At 39.4% G+C, this 16117-nt stretch overlaps 1 protein-coding gene across 1 annotated transcript; it reads left to right on the top strand.

Moving 5' to 3' along the window:
* Positions 1 to 3793: 3793 nt before the first annotated feature.
* LOC124882352 (jun dimerization protein 2-like) lies at positions 3794 to 14978 on the top strand. Its single transcript, XM_047388694.1, has 5 exons — positions 3794 to 3996; positions 7036 to 7089; positions 12411 to 12628; positions 12730 to 12834; positions 13986 to 14978. Exons 3-5 carry the CDS (start codon positions 12434 to 12436, stop codon positions 14175 to 14177), a joined length of 492 nt encoding a protein of 163 aa, XP_047244650.1. The 5' UTR covers positions 3794 to 3996; positions 7036 to 7089; positions 12411 to 12433; the 3' UTR covers positions 14178 to 14978.
* Positions 14979 to 16117: the final 1139 nt, after the last annotated feature.

Raw genomic sequence — 16117 nt, 5'->3', positions numbered from 1 at the left:
TGGCAATAGTTTAGGTCATTTATTCAGTGTAATTTCTGGGTGTCTGTTCATAACACCAAGGCTCAAGCCACTGAAATATCAATGCCATTGTCCACAAGAAGCCAGTTAAACATCAACATGGCCTGAGAGGTTGCAAAACTAGATTTTAGATGTACCTGCTCTACATTCAACAACTTCAAGCTCTACTGAATTATGCAGACGTCTGTATAGACAGACCAAATGCTGGAAACATTTTTATTTTCAAAGGAGAAAACAAATTGGAGTGGTTATTCACAATAACAAAAACAATGTTTGGAGTGGACAAGTTGAGGCTTTCAAGCCTGAGAACACTGACTGAATTGCCAAGCACGGTGGCAGCTGCATCATGCTGAGGGTATGTTTCATTGCTTGCTTCTGTCCTGTACCTCAACCCTATTGAAAGTTTATGGATAGGGCTTAAAAATGAGGTCCGTGCACGAAAACCAACCAACTAAATGATCTCTGCCATTTCTGATAACATTTGTATCCATAATTATACCAGGATCTTGCTAATGGCTGCAAAAACCATGTGGTTTCTCTGATAAGAAAAATGTATATAAATAGTAATATTATATATAATTTAATTTTTCTGCAACTCTCTCTACAACGTAACAATAGAAGTAAGAAAAAACAACTGAAAACTGTCCACAGCAGATAAAGAATACCACCAGACCACAGGTGTCTTTGTGTATTCTTATCCATTGAGCTCAGGAAAGATTTAGAAAATTAATATAGAGATTAAATACAGAAACAATAAAAATGCATAAAATAATAACTTTTATCCAAGTGGTTTTTATTTATTAATAAATAATGTTACTGATTTGACTGTCAAGCAAAGCCCATTCTGTCATATCAGTTTAATTCATTGTTCAGTCAGTAATTAACTCTAATACAAATTGTGTTGAATGAATAAAGTAAAAATGATCAAGCTTGGATCATGTGAATGGGGTCCAAAAGAACTTCTTCTTACGGGGTTATATAACCTTGGACTGCATCTGGATATTATGAAATTAAATGACTTACTGTTTAAATACAGCAGACTTTAGTTGCCAGCAGTGATAGAAAGCAACCAGGCGAGTCATTTTATAGTTTTTTTCAGCAACTTTCTGAGAAATTCTGGATTTTTAAATTGTATTGTTTGCATGTGTTTTAAGTTTTTGTTTCTGATTCAAGTGCAAGCAGCATTAAATATTGAGAAGAAATAAAATGAGTTTTATCTGAAGCTATGAGTGCAATAAACCTGGGAAACCATTCCCTTGCAGTTTGATGGTGGCTGCATGCTTGTCTTTGCAGGTAACCATTGCTAACACAGGAGCAGTTTGTCTGTTGTAGCAATTAATCTGCTGATTAGATCAGTACTTTTTCCCATTTTACCTGTGATCCTGACGACATACTTTTAATAAAAATTAATTGATAAAAAAAATGTGAAAATAGTTTTTTGTTGTAAAGTTTAAAACATATAAAGCTATTTCCAAATAATTGATGATTAATGCATAAGTTTGAGCAAGCCTGTTAAACAAGGTGAACTGTCACCGAAAAAACTAAAGACACGAAGACCGCAAAACATCTACAGTATGTCACTGCCAAAACCTTTGGCCAGGACTACATCCTCAGGAGGGCGCTATTTGAGGGTTAAATGAATTGTAAAAAAAGGAAGCTAAAAAGTATATATTCTTTCCTTTCTTATATTTTTTCCCAATAGAAAGGCTAACCAAAGTAGCACAAATAGAAAAAACAACAACCAGACTGACTCATCTTTATTGTGTTAACAGTATAAAGCACAAGATTGGTTTGACAAGGTAGAAAGACTTCATCTAAACCTCACTGGAAGTTTGTAAACTGCTTGGTGAACCTGTGTGTGTCCAAACCAGTGCTGAAGTGCATTACCCTGCTTCCAGGTTTCATAAACATACATATACTGTTCATAAACTAGATAATATTTTACCAGCAGACAAAAAAAGACTGGCAAACCTAAATCTTGAGAGTAAGAGACAGAAGACTTTAGAAACATTTTCCAGCACCAGGGCAGCCCCAGTGTTTGAGTTTAAAAAAACAAAAACAAAAATACATCAACTCAGTTTATTTCTCAATAGATTCTTTATTTTGGTGAATTGTTAGCATGCTTTGTTTTTAAAAACATATTATACATACTCAAAATTGGAAGAAACAAACATTTTATAATCTGGCACTTAACCACATTCCTTTAACAGTTAGAAACAGGCCAATCATGTTAAATGTAGTGTCACATGCTAGGAGACATAAAAGAATATAATAAATCTAACTAACACAATTGGCCAACTCAATGTTAAATAGTGACCCTATGTGATTTGTGAGCCCCTTGCAAACAAGACCATCAGCTACCACAGAAAAAAAAATACTTTCCTTAATTGACTGTATTACAGTCACATCCTTGAATAATCAATTACATAAAGACCACTAGAGATTTATGTGTTTCAGAGGGTAAACTGTAAATAAATGGTGGAAATTAAGGTGTTTCCCAGGGGTTGGGTTATTTGTTTTTACAGTCTTGTCTGCACATATGGGAAATTATCATTTAGTCACTGAATTTGTTTGCAAAAAGATACATTGTTGAAATGTAACACCAGCTGAATCAAAAGCCAAAGAAATAAATAAACTACAGAACACTGTGCATGTTAATTAGTAGGAATTGTGCACATTCTTCTTAATTTCAAGTAAATCTTCATATTATATTGAGTATTTCAAATTAAAACTTTTAACTTTTTTTTATTTGCTGTTTAGAACAATGGAACAAGGTCAATGTATTGTTTGATTACACCTAAAATCAAAGCAAATGTCAGTATAATAAAATAATGATTATTTATAAAGTTAGGAACTGAAATGGAAATAAAAAACCAGAACATAAAAAACTAATTCTTAACTTCAACTAATAGCCAAACCAAAAATACTTTCTTTTAAACAACAACAAAACAATTTCTACAATCTATACTCTGCAAAAATGTATTATTCTTGAGGGCCTCCTGCTGGCCTTGGGGCTGTAAGCAGCAGCTTAGTTCGCATCTACTTGGGGCCGGCCCTGAATATGACCTTCAGAAAACTTACACAGTGGTCTCAAAATGTATTTTTATGTATGTATGTAAGTGAATGCAAGTACCTCAACTGTGTTTTTTAATCATTTGCAGTTCAGAAATAAATATTAAGGAAAGTTTATTTAAAAAGCGCCTTTCACAGACACAGTCACATATCGCTGTACAGGAAACTCATAGTGAGGGAAAAAAAACACTAATCTAAGTATTAATTATTGGATTATGTGTTAGGTGACAGCTGCTATGTCCATGTTGCATAAATTAAACTGATTATATTTATGACTGAAAGTCCCCTTTCATTTTGTTCATGTTTTGCTGAATTGGTTGCAATTACCTCTTAATACCTCTGATAAGACATCACATTTTAAAATTGATTCATCATTTCACATTCATCAATTTAGACTATATCCAACACTTTGTTATTTAAAACTTAATAGCGTTATATATTTATGTATTTTGGTGGTAAGAAATAACTGTGTGAAACATGTTTTAGATTGGGTCCCAAACTCCTGTCAGTAAGTAAACACCGTGGTGGCTCGTTTCTACATTCCCTCTCTTCATTCGTTGACCCCGCTCACAGCGGCGGCCATGTGTTGATGGTTTTATGCATCCGTCTGAGCCCGGCTGCAGGTATCCGTCTCTGTTTCAGTCTGTCTGTGTGTTTTTTTGGTTGCTATGGGTGGAGCCAACACAGCAGCGCGTCTCTGGGGCCTCCTCTCGCATTATTTTCATCCATGCTTACGTCTGGGAGCCGTGTGTTCCGCATTCCTGAGCCTCTCAGTCGGTACTTAAACGGGCTGATGCAACGACCTCAGCTCAGTTCTCAAAGCTGCCTGACTCTTGACTGCTTCAGCCTGCCGTTTATTCTCACACTGCGGGACTTTTTTTTTTTCCTGATTTGGACGCAAAAGAGGCAAGTGTGTGTTTTAACTGTCTGCTTTTAAGCTAACACGCAGTCCTTTATTTCCCCCCTTAGTTGGTTCGGTTTCAAATTTGCATAATCTTTTAGCACTTTCTTTCCTCCCTCCACGTCGCATAGACATTTATAACACGGTCGTTTCAGTTTGATATGAGGCCTTGTGCGACATTACTGATAAGTTATTTGCTCATTCCTTGGAGCGTTTTTTTACTCATTTTTAGCGAGGTAAGCGGTCGGGTTTGAACGGTTGTAAAGTTTTCCGTCCGCCGCTGCCACAGACGGAGCCGTTAGGGACGTTGTTGTTCCAACTGTTGTGGTAACGGTCGCCTGTACAGCTCGATGTCTGGCCTCAGTCTGAGATATTTTCATCTTCCATCATCAGTAGTGTCCGTCAGCTTGTTGAAGACGGTTATGTAACGCCATTATGCACACACACACACACACACACACACACACACACACACACACACACTCACAGCAGGTTGTAGAGAAGGTACCCGTTAGCTTAGCCTGCTGCAGCGGTCAGCAGCAGAGACGGCTTTGAATGGCTGGGGGGCCCTGGGCACTGGTTTCAAATAAGCCCCCCCCGATTATAAGTCAGCCTGATTAAGGAATATATGTTTCTTCTGGGTCAGGGGTCTGCAACCTGTGGCTCCAGAGGCCCTCCAGAGTGACACCTAATAACTTTGCCCAATAATAATATCGGAGTTAGTAGTGTTTTGATATATCAATGGAAAAGGAAAGACTGTGAAGTATCTGCAAATATTTTCCACAACCATCCCTATTTATGGGAAAAAGTGATGTTTTTCTTTCTTTTGAAACCCCAAAAGGTAATGAACTTGTAGCTCTTAGATGTCACCATTAAACAAATACATTTTATACATATGGTTAAAACATCAAAATCTCTTTTCATATCTTCTCAAGTTGTTATGTAGGTTTAGGCTCTACATGCGAATAATTTAGAAAAACCCAAGGCTAAAATACTTTGTTTTTCTTTTTAGACCAAATATGTACCAAATACCAATTTTACCCCAGACATCTATGGAACATTTAGATATTGTTTATTTAAATGCGTAAGAGTCTGGGTAGAGAAGACTGCATTTCATTTTTGACTCCTCTAATGAGAAGCTGAGAATTTGCTTCAGGAATGTCTCGCAGTGATATGTGGCATGACACCAGGCTACGGATGATTGGTGACTTGTATCAAAACAACGTATTGATGAATTTTTAACAACTGCAGTCATGTTTTAATATTCCTAAAGAACACTTTTTTTGCCTTTCTCCAGGTTCGTCACTTTGTTGAATCTAAAATTTCATAATTTACAGTAAACAGCTACGTATGATAATCTGAAGATATTTCTCATGAACCGAAAAGACAAAATTCATTTCATTTCTGCTTTTTATTCATTACTATATGCTCATAGTACTGGTATATTGACCACTATTCAAAAATGGGAGGGAGATCATCTGTGAAAAACTCAGTACAAAAGTTTGCACTTCTAATATAAAACTCCTAATGAGATGATTTCTCTCCCAACTGTTGAGAAGGGGGCGGTTGTCTTTGGGGTGTTCCCAGGCAATTGGGAGTTGAGCTCAGAGGATGGGAGTATTTGCCATACTGAAAATGTTATACTATATTAACATCAATAATATTCTTTTAGAAAAGCACTTGAAATGTGTACAACATTTTGTATTTTGCTGTATGTTTAGTCTGTTAATATTAAATAAAGTGGTGATCCCTAAGAATAGCTGTTCTCCACAAACAGAGCCACTTTACCTTTTACCGTTTATACAGACTGAATATCTTATTGGCATGCAAAGTGTGATTCATGACAATTTTAAATAACAGACAACAAATATTGCATCCCAAACAGTCCTTTGCACTTGTCCCTGACAGGCAGGGACATATAGTGCAGCCCTTACTTAGAAGTCAATGTATTGCTAAAAACTGTGACTTCAGTCTATATTTTTCAACATTTGCCCTTGAGCTGCACAATATATTGTATCACAGTCGTCATCACGTTGCCAGTGGTTTGTGCAATATTGCAGTTGCTAAGGATCTTCTTGGGTGCAATATTAGGGAGTATTCTATATTTCAAGAGTCATGCATTCCTGCTCTGCTTATTGGTAACATATTTGGCCAGTTGCAAGGAGTCTGACTGGCTTTAGTCGCCACACCTGAGATATATCTTTCGTGGCTGAGATCCTAAAGCTTGCATTGTGCGGTGGGAACATTGTGTAATGTTATCGTTACCACAATTTTCAGCAACGCTGTTGCAATTATTGACCTGAAATTAGCTACATTGACAATAAAATAGTTTTTTTTCCAGAAGAAGATTTGCATGCAGAATTAACACTTCATCTATGTTTAATTTTGGATTTTTTGTTGACCACAAGGCTGGATTGGGCCTGTGGGTCGAAAAATGTCCAGGCGTCATTTAGAAAATGTTTTACCTTCATTTTCTCCCTTTGCTTGGCGCTCCAGGCCCCCAGTTTCATACCTTTTTATTATGCTTTTTCTCACCTTCAAACTTATATGTAGTACCCATAAACAATCCATTTCCTATCCATGCACTTAAATATTAGAATCAGTTTTTTCATGAATTATCAATCAGTAATCCTAAACAAGTTTAAAGCTCTTGTATATTTAAATCCAATAATTTATTGTTTTCTGAAAACTGATTTAGACCTGATTCCCTGACTGTAGTTAAAGTTGAGTGAGAGGTTATCCCGGATGACCATACATTTTTAAAAACATAAGGAAAAAAAACAGAGTCTCAAAGCCGGTCCGAAATGTCCCCATGACCGGTATGAGCTGATGCAAGCGGCTCCGTTTGGTACCCGACCTTCTTGGGATTAGTATGACATGAAATGATTGTATTCCCCAACTGATTTCTCGGTGCATCTGTATATATATTTTTGCATGCGATCGAATTTATTGGTCATGAGATTTTCTATTCATTCAAGATTTAAAAACAATTGTTAAAAAACAACAATACAAAATTGTGACAAATATCCTCTTTACACCTCCAGGGCGTCCAAACACGGTTCATCATTGACAGAAGAAGACTGACAAGTTCCCTCTGAGTAAGTATCAAGCCTTTGAAATCCTTCTTTTTGTTTTTGTTTCTACTAGAGATGCTCCCTTGAGTTAAACCTTCTGCTCCACTGAACACAGGCACAAATCTTAGCATAGCTAATTCACCTTTAAACATAACTGATGCAAATGAAGCGTGAAGTCTCAGTTGAGGATGTAACCTCAGATCGCCTGATCTTTGGAGTCTTTGCTTTGGCTTATCACGGTGCACAAGTTTGATCCTGCTGAATCCTAAATGAGGAAGGACACATGTTTTGTTTGGGGGCAGCATCTCTGCACTTAGTGGCCTGAAGGTTAAAGGTCATTTGTGCAACATTAAATACAATTTGTTGGGGTGGATTGTGTCTGTGGCTATGCACTAGTTTCATCTGATCCAATGTCAAATTTCAGTGCATGCAAGCTGTTCAGCTGTTGCAGTGTATTCTTTTACAAATATATGCCCCTCTCTAGGGAAACTATTCGCGTGCTTTATATATATATATATATATGTGTGTGTGTGTTTCCTTTGTGTCTGAGTGTGTGTTGTGGAGGGTTTCAAAGCCCCAGCTCTTGCCCGGACACATCCGTGAGATGGTTTCCGCATAAGTGGAACACTGCGGGGGATTAATGGGAAAGGACTGGCGAGCCGACAAGCAGCACGGGTACTGACGGTGGTGGTGGGGGGCCTCGGAGGCTGGACGTGGGCGTGCAGAGTTTATTTTAAGTAGAAATGCCTTCCAGTGCGTCTCCGGAGAGGTAGGATTGCCGGGCTGCACTCCAGCTCACTGAATAGACGGCCGACGCATTGCAGCCGAGCAAGCCAACTATGCAACAGCTCGGTGGTACTAATACTAATGCTGGGGGAGCAGCTATTCACTGCTGTGGGTATCACATTATCAGTATTAGCCCCTCATAAGCCTTTCCACATGGTTTATAAAAACAATGCTCGTGATGAACGCCCATATGTCTGAAAGGTGTAACCAAGAAAGGCTGTGTTTAAAGAAAAATTTCTTACTTTTTTCATGGTTATGATTTCTAGCTTTCTTGAGTTTCTTTTGGAACGACAGCGAGTTTTTTTTTTTTTTTTTTCATTTAGACAAAAAGCCCTCCTGTCAGAAAATATTGACCCAAACCCTGATATTTTTCTCCTGGTCTCAAAGACTCTGAACCTTGTATGATCCCTCCAGCAGCGCCTGCACTGCAGAAGTGTGATGAGGAAACGTCCGAGGACAAAGTATGAAAGAGCGCTGAAGTGACAACCGGCTGTTGCACAACACTGGTGGTTGCTTCAGCAGGTTGCCTTAAATCAAATTTCTAAAAGTGCTTGTCAGGGATTGATCGTAGCTTGCCTTAGATTTTCTCACTGAAGCTGACTTTATATGGCGTATAAAGCTCTTGTCTGCTTTTAAAAAATATTTTGATTGATTTAATCCCCGTCTGAGCCAAGCTAAAACTCGCTGCCGTGCAGTCTAATCTTGATTTACAACAGGGGAAATAAAAAAAACAACTAAAATCCTAACAATATTATGAGTCAACCAGGACCACCCAGATGCAAAGTAAAGATGTGTGTTTAATCTGGATGAAGCAATCCAAGAGGCCTCCCGACAATGCTCACAGAGTGGGGAAAAAAATAATTTTTAGGTTCAGTTCTGCAGAAGTGCTTCATGCATGCACTCCAGCATCGTCAACAAAAGCAGCGGTTTAAACGTAAACTTGAATAGCTCTTCGCAACTGGGATTTTCAAAGCTTCCTTCTATCTGTGGGAGTAATGTCTATAAAAAAAAAGAAATGAAACCTGAAATGAAATCTGTTTTGACAATCACTTCCACTCCTACTTACAGTCAGCTCTTGGTTTACTGTTAAGGCCCCGTCTGAGTCTAGCCACCAAACTCCGGTAAAAATAAAACAAAGAGCCAGACAGATTGATGCTATACAGTTGGAATTTTGAGTTTCCCGTCCTCGAGGAAAGCCAGCGCCAAATTCCCTGGTTTTCCCGGAGGATTGCGAAACGCTGCAACTTAGCACGGGTACGGCTGAGGGTAGACAGTAATGATGATCCCAAACATCTTGACCTGGAGACTGAGAGAGTGCCTTGGGGGCAGATACTCTGCGTCCTGCTCATATTTGTGTAAAGTTGGATCTGCAAAAGTTGCACTTTTCGTATCTTATGTTTTTTATACTTTTACAATTGGCTAAAGCACAAAGTTTTGTCTTAAAGAATGTACAGAAATCCCTAACACAACCCCCCCTATGCTGAACTTTTATGAATAGGGATAGCGGGCCCTGGTCGTGCCTCTAGCCAAAGGTAAGGGCCTGAATTCCTCAGCCCTGCTAATTGCATTCAGGAAATGGACAGGTTAAGTACAGGTGAAGACAGCTAAATTATGTGAACAGACAAAACCAGTGAAATGCACCGCTTGCCCAGTCAACACCCTCTAACAATCTCTCTTCACACACACCTGCCTTCTGCTAGCTTAGATCGAATAGATTTCCTTTAGGCTGAATGCCAGCTGACTTCCATATTTCCACCCTTAATACTTAGCATTTCCGCTCCCGGCCCTCAGCTCCAGCTTCTACCCCGTCTCACCGCACCCAGACTCACTGGCTTAGTTTTGTAGGTGTCTTTGTCCGGGGCTAAAGTGGGCCCCAAAAAAGTGTGGCATCGGCTTGTTCTGCTTCACTGCAAAAGCACAGTACCGCTGTTGCATCATCAAACACTGACCGCTAATCTCTGGCTGCAAGCTGCTGGAAGGAAAAACACAGAAATACCCTTCTTTTGAAAAATATACAATTCACTTTGACTCATGTTAGGGCTGTAATTATGCCCTGAAAGGCACGCATCAACAAACTTTCCCCCTTGTCGTACATATGAGGCTTCTGTAGGGTTTCATGTCTTGAGGCTGGAATGGCATGAAGTTTGCGAGGGGGATTTTCACACATTGACTGAGGCGAAGTAGGCTGAACACAGCAAAGTTTCTGCTCAACTCAAAATGGAGACTTTCCAAGAGCCTGTTAAGTGTTTTAGAGCAGAACAATATTGACCTTTCTGAAAATGTGTGCAGCTTGTAACTGTTTGGCATCTTTGTTTTGGCTGCTGCCAAATAAACCTCCAGATTATTTGCATGGAATTAAATCAGATAAATCAAAACAAATAGTTTTGTGCATGTTTACATCCTGAATATATGTGTTTGAACAAGCTAGTATACTGAGAAATGAAGGCTTTCCATGCAGAATATGTTTCAAGAACAGGATGTTGTGTTTAATGGATGCTAAATTTGATTACTCTAAAATAAATTTTGTATTCTGCAGACAATGAATTTTTAATTTGGTGTCTTATTTACTGTGTGCTTTCCAACACTGCTCCTACTTGGCTCTGAAAGTGATTTGTTTAATCAGTCCTGTCTGTGTTTGACTTAGTTTAGATGACCTCTTTTTAATTGCATCGCACTTAATGAAAACAAATTCACAAGAGAAATCAGCATTTGACCAAAATTGGCTCAAAAATTCATTCTTTTCTTTTCTCTAAGAAGCCTCAAAATTAAAGCTATAGTCGGTACCAGTGTGGTGTTTTAAAACTGACATGAAAGTACAGAGATGTAAACAGCTATAAAACAGAAATAATGTATTTTCTATGATTTCTTATCAGATATCTGGGGTTTATTCTACCTGTGAGAGAGCAAGACTTGCAGCAGATAACAGGAAAGCTTAACATAGTGTAGTGATTGTCATCGTTTAAACCAGTAAACCCAGTTTTATAAAACTGATCTTTTGCCACAACATTCTAATTGGTGCATCTCTACCTAAAGATCAGAAATGAGCACAAACCTGCCTAAACTCTGTCACCTTTTTAAGATCTTCTTTTAGTCAAATATACAGACTGCAGCAGATGTAGTGGATCAGTCTCGATCAGTTCCCCTTGTTCTTTGACATCCTGTCTGCAAAAACAGAAAATCCTTGAACACACCATTTAATCTGTCCTGGGACTGTCAGAGGGTGGGGAGCAAGGAGGACATTTAAAGGGTTTGTTTATGATCTATTTAGATTTTTAGCCTAAAATCCTTCTGCACTGTCTGGCCTCCGTATTGATTCACTTGTTTGGTCTCCATCATGCATTACAGTCCCAACTGTGAAACCAGACTTGGCCCATCAGCAGGGTGGAGCGCATTCGAACAGAGTTGCATAACCCTGCGTTTTTATGACCTCCTTTACCGCCTTTGTAATAGACTCAGATTTTCAGCCACACTTTGGGGGGGGGGGAGTCAAACTTTCAGTCCGGTCAGTGAGCCTGTCGGACAGTAAACCCACCGGCATAGTCAGCTGTTTCTGCAGAGCCTCACAATGTGCGTCTTTGTTGGTTCCATGAGAGGGGCTTTGTTCGGACGGAGGCAAACCTGTGGAGGTTTCGCTGCAGCTGAAAGCCCAGGAAGCGAATCTGGATAATGCGATTAATCTCAAACTTCCAGTGCCATCATTTCCTCCTTTTAAATCTTGTCATATCCTTGGGTTTGCTTGCTAATCTCTGTCAGCTCACTCAAGTTGCTTGAGCTTTTGGTGTGTAGGTGTTTTTGTGAAGAATAATTTTGTTTCTGCCCTTATTTTCCTTTCCTCACAGATTGCAGGGCTGGGCAGGCTAGACTCGGTTCATGTTCCACTGTTCACATCTGTTTTTTATTTGCCGTCAGAGGTTTTCCAACTCAACTCTCCCTCAAAACAATTCGAGAGACGTCTTAATTCTCCAGCCTCTTCCTTTTATTCCTGCATCCTTGTGTCCCGCCTTCCTCCCTGATTACATTAAGGATGGCTGTGGTCAAACTGTATAAAATTCTCCTAAATTATTAGAAGAAGTTGGCGGTTGAATGCACAAGCCTCGCTTTGATCTTCTCTGATTCCCTCCTAAAAAATGGACACAGACGTCTAAAAACAATAAAATGATCGGAGCCATTGGTGCTGTTAACAGCGAAGGCTTGCCTTTGCATGTGAAACTACATTGATGAGTGTGTAGCTGCTGACAGCGCTGAGTTTGGTCTTTCAGCAGCTGCTGACTCAGAAGATAACGCAGCTTTCGAAGCTGTCAACTTTTGTGTGCATTCTTAAAAACGGCAACCCATATTTAGAAATGACAGAAGAGCAGAAGGCAAAATGATTTTTGAAAAGATGCGTTTCGTAGTTTGGAACAGGATGGGTGTAGCACTTTATCTTTCTGTAGGTTTAAGCAGACGCACCTCTAACTGGGATTGTAAAACTGTTGCAATGTTGGATTGCTGCAGCTTTATTGTGAACAGCAACCTAATCTTTCCCCGTTTTTTTTTTTTTCTTCTGTCTTTAACCACAGCGACGGCTTTGGCCGGGTTGGACATGATGCCTGGACAGATACCTGACCCTTCGCTGGCGGCAGGCTCCCTGCCCAGCCTCGGCCCGCTGGCGGGCATCTCGGCCACCACCCTCACCGATCAGCTGAAGCTGGCAGACTTCCACCAGCTGGGCACCATGCTGTCGCCGCTGCATTTCCTGGGAAGGCTGGGGAAGAGGCCACTGGCCATCAAGACAGAGGTCAGGAAATATGGGAAGCAGACAAACGGATGAGAAATACAGTGCTCAGCTCAGCATACATACAACATGCAGGTAGTGACTGTTCTTATGTTTATTTGCAGATGGATGAAGATGAAGAAAGAAGGAAACGAAGACGAGAGAAAAACAAGGTAGCAGCAGCACGATGCCGGAACAAAAAGAAGGAACGCACCGACTTCCTCCAAAGGGTGGGTTCATGACTCAGCTGCATGTACCAAGTAACATCAGAGAAGTTAAGACCAAGAATAAGCTGACTTTATGTTTCACAAAGCTTCAGCTTAAAGCAGCTCTGTGCAGGCAAAATTATCATTGCTGCACCTGGATAAGTGAAATGTTTTCAGTTCAGTTTTATTCAAATAGTTTTTTTTCAGTATTTATCTACAAACATTTGTTCCAAAATTCAAACTCAGAAACAATCAAACATGAATATACAAATCTCCACGAGTAAAGAAAGAGCAGGAAGAGGACATTGATGTTATATAGTCTGTATTTAGTCTGTAGGCGTATAACACAATAAATACAGACGGCCATCTTTCTTCAAACATATTTACAGAACAACGCCTCAAAAACTGCCTGCATCTTTTTCAAAACACTGTTATTGCATAACAGAGTACCTCTTTATTTTTTCTTTATAGGCTTTCTTAAATCACACAACTTCACAAAAGAAATTGCAGTTATTCAGATACTTGACAAATGTCAATATATACTTTTGAAAGGTTTAGGGCCCAGCACTGGACCAATTATTTAACCTCTTTGAGCTCCGATATTTGATGGTTAAACTGTATAAACTATTGTTCCTCAATCAATTATGAAACTTTTTTTTCCCAGCTTGTAATTTTAATGATTAGTTATTTACATTCTCAAACTCCTTTTTAATCTCTAAATTATCCTTTTTGAGTTTTTTTTTATTATTGTTTCAAGTAATGAAAATGATGGAGATCTGTTTTCTCTAATTCCAAAATGATTCTTGCCTAATGTATGTTTTTTTTTTTTTTTTTTTATAAAACTACATTTTTTTAAAAACTATTTTGAGGCACTTTAGAAAATTGCTGGAGCGACGAAACGTCTAAATCTCATCACTGTTTAAACAGCGGAATAAAATTGCTGAGTTCATATTTTCTGTAAATGCACCACATTGTAAAGGATAAATTATTAACAAAAGTGAACGGTTTTTATTAGGTAATCATTTAAAAAAAAAAAAAGACAGAAATCCTTACTTTCTTGCTTTGTCTTAATGTTAGAAATTACCTCCGCAAAAAACATCAGTTTCTCATGTTTACTCCCACTACTCCTATTCCCATCTGCTCTATTTATCTAATAGTTCCATGTCTTTCTTCAGGAATCGGAGCGTCTGGAAATGGTGAACTCAGAGCTGAAAGCCCAGATAGAGGAGCTCCGTCTGGAGAGGCAGCAGCTCATGGTGATGCTCAACCTCCACAGGCCCACCTGCATAGTTCGGACCGACAGTGTGAAAACGCCGGAGAGCGAGGCCAACCCGCTGCTGGAGCAGCTGTCCGCCGAAACCAAGTGAAACCTGGGAGAACTGGGGCCTCAGGAGGTCCTGAAAGCTGAACTTGGACTGCTGAGGCAGACATCTGAACTAATACATAACTGGCAAAACTATTCTGAATGAGCACTTGAGCTCCAGGCTGGAGACTTTTGCCCAAAGATCTGAGGTTATTGGGCTTTCTCAGCACTGCTACATGGAGTTGGCTCTGTTCATCGGGAGACTGAAAACACCCACTGTGCCTGCCACGTTGTTACTTTCTCCGTCTTTCCTCAAAGGGACCAATGGAAGCGAAAGATACGGCTGGAGAAAGCCCCGCGGATTTACACTAACAGCAACATGGTGCTCTGTTACCAAAGCCCTGGGTAGACTGTGAGGAGACATGCAAAGACCTACGGCAGTCTTCCTACATGTTCTAGTCACATCACACAGGTGTAGAGCTTTTTGGTTACGAAACCCAGTCCAAATACACCAGTGGGAGTACAGTAATGTTTTTTAATTTAGCGTTTTATTCCCTGCCTTGACGATGGCAGGTACCGGTTGATCCGATTTAAGCTGGCGCTGGCGTCATGAAAAGCACATATTCACAAAATGTTTACACACTTATTTTTTAGACTTGCGTTGTCATTATTCTAATTGTTTTATACAGCTTTGTATACATGAAACATATGAAATGCTTGTTGATCACTTGACGTGATTTTGATCTTTTATCGTCTTTCCTAATCTGCCGTGTCTGGCTGTCAGAAAGCTGCCAAGTGTCTGTTCTGCATCTATGTACAAACCTGCATATCCTGAAAAGATTAAAGTTTATTTTCTAACTAAAAAGAAGCACATGTCATTGTTTTTTATTCTGCGGATATGCAACACTTGAAGTTTTATCCACAGACTTGCAGTCATGACACCCTCACTATTAAATATCAAAAGTTGGGCAATCACGTGTTATTCCATGAAGGCGTGTTGCCAGAGTCAGGTTTTTACTTTCATTTGCACAATTCTGGGAAGGACAGTCATGTTTTCATTTCCTCCTCTTTTGATTGCTCCTTTTTGTAATTCCTGGATCAGCAGGGAAAACATCTCAAATGTGCAGACATGACAGCTACTTAACTTACTAGGATCACCTATCACTCCGGTACTTCCTGCCAATCACTGATTGCCTCTTTCAGACACTTTGAGTAAATCTCTGAGCTGAAAGCCTATACTGAATGGCTGATATCCAGAATTTCAGTCTGCTCTTGATGGGAACCAGATACTATTCAGCTGCAGAAATCATTGCAGGAGCTCAGGAAACCCTCTGAGGATTTGTCAGTGAATAGTTTGCTGCTGTATCCACAAATCCAAGATAAAACCACAATAAGCAAAGATGAATCCACTGCTAACTTGCAAAGGCCCAAGCTTCTCTACAGTTTTAATCTACAATATAATGAGCATATGTACTGCAGTGAATCCATACAGCTACCAAACAATGTAACCTCTCCTGGATATCTCTTGCATCTTTTATTCCTGCCTAAGCATGTTGTGTTATAGCATGCTGGCCAGCCAGCACGCATGGTTCTGCATCCGAGTCCCTGCTCTGCAATACTGAGAGGGCAACACTTCAGGTGTTGTTTGGAGAGTAAAATAAATAAAAGAGGCATATCGCTATTGAAATGCAGAAATGCTACATTAGATGGGAATGGCTAAGTAGTCTACTTTCAAATCAATTTACATCTCTGTTCCTAAAACATGGTTGTTACACAAAAACTCCCTACTGCCCAAATCACATCAAAGCAAAATATTTACATATAACAGATAAAAAAAATTTATATATATGCACAATAATTTTAAAGTGCAGAAGCTTTGTTCAGCAGAGTTGGAGGAAGAAAGCTGTGTAGCTGTTGCATGGTTCTGCTTTTGATATGGTACCGTTGGCCTGATGGCAGCAGTTCAAAAAGTGCATGGAGGATGTGTTAATGTTCAGATCCATG

The sequence above is a fragment of the Girardinichthys multiradiatus genome, chromosome 15 (assembly GCF_021462225.1).
Source record: "Girardinichthys multiradiatus isolate DD_20200921_A chromosome 15, DD_fGirMul_XY1, whole genome shotgun sequence".
In the NCBI taxonomy this organism is placed as follows: Eukaryota; Metazoa; Chordata; class Actinopteri; order Cyprinodontiformes; family Goodeidae; genus Girardinichthys; species Girardinichthys multiradiatus.
Note: the sequence above shows the minus strand (reverse complement) of the source record. Positions and strands in the feature narration are given on the sequence as shown.

What these genes read in the sequence shown, in the direction of transcription:
- LOC124882352 (XM_047388694.1), top strand. Translation starts at nt 12,434, where the DNA reads ATGATGCCTGGACAGATACCTGACCCTTCGCTGGCGGCAGGCTCCCTG. An exon ending in CACTGGCCATCAAGACAGAG is followed by an intron (nt 12,629 to 12,729) that starts GTCAGGAAATAT and finishes GTTTATTTGCAG; the next exon opens with ATGGATGAAGATGAAGAAAG. An exon ending in GCACCGACTTCCTCCAAAGG is followed by an intron (nt 12,835 to 13,985) that starts GTGGGTTCATGA and finishes GTCTTTCTTCAG; the next exon opens with GAATCGGAGCGTCTGGAAAT.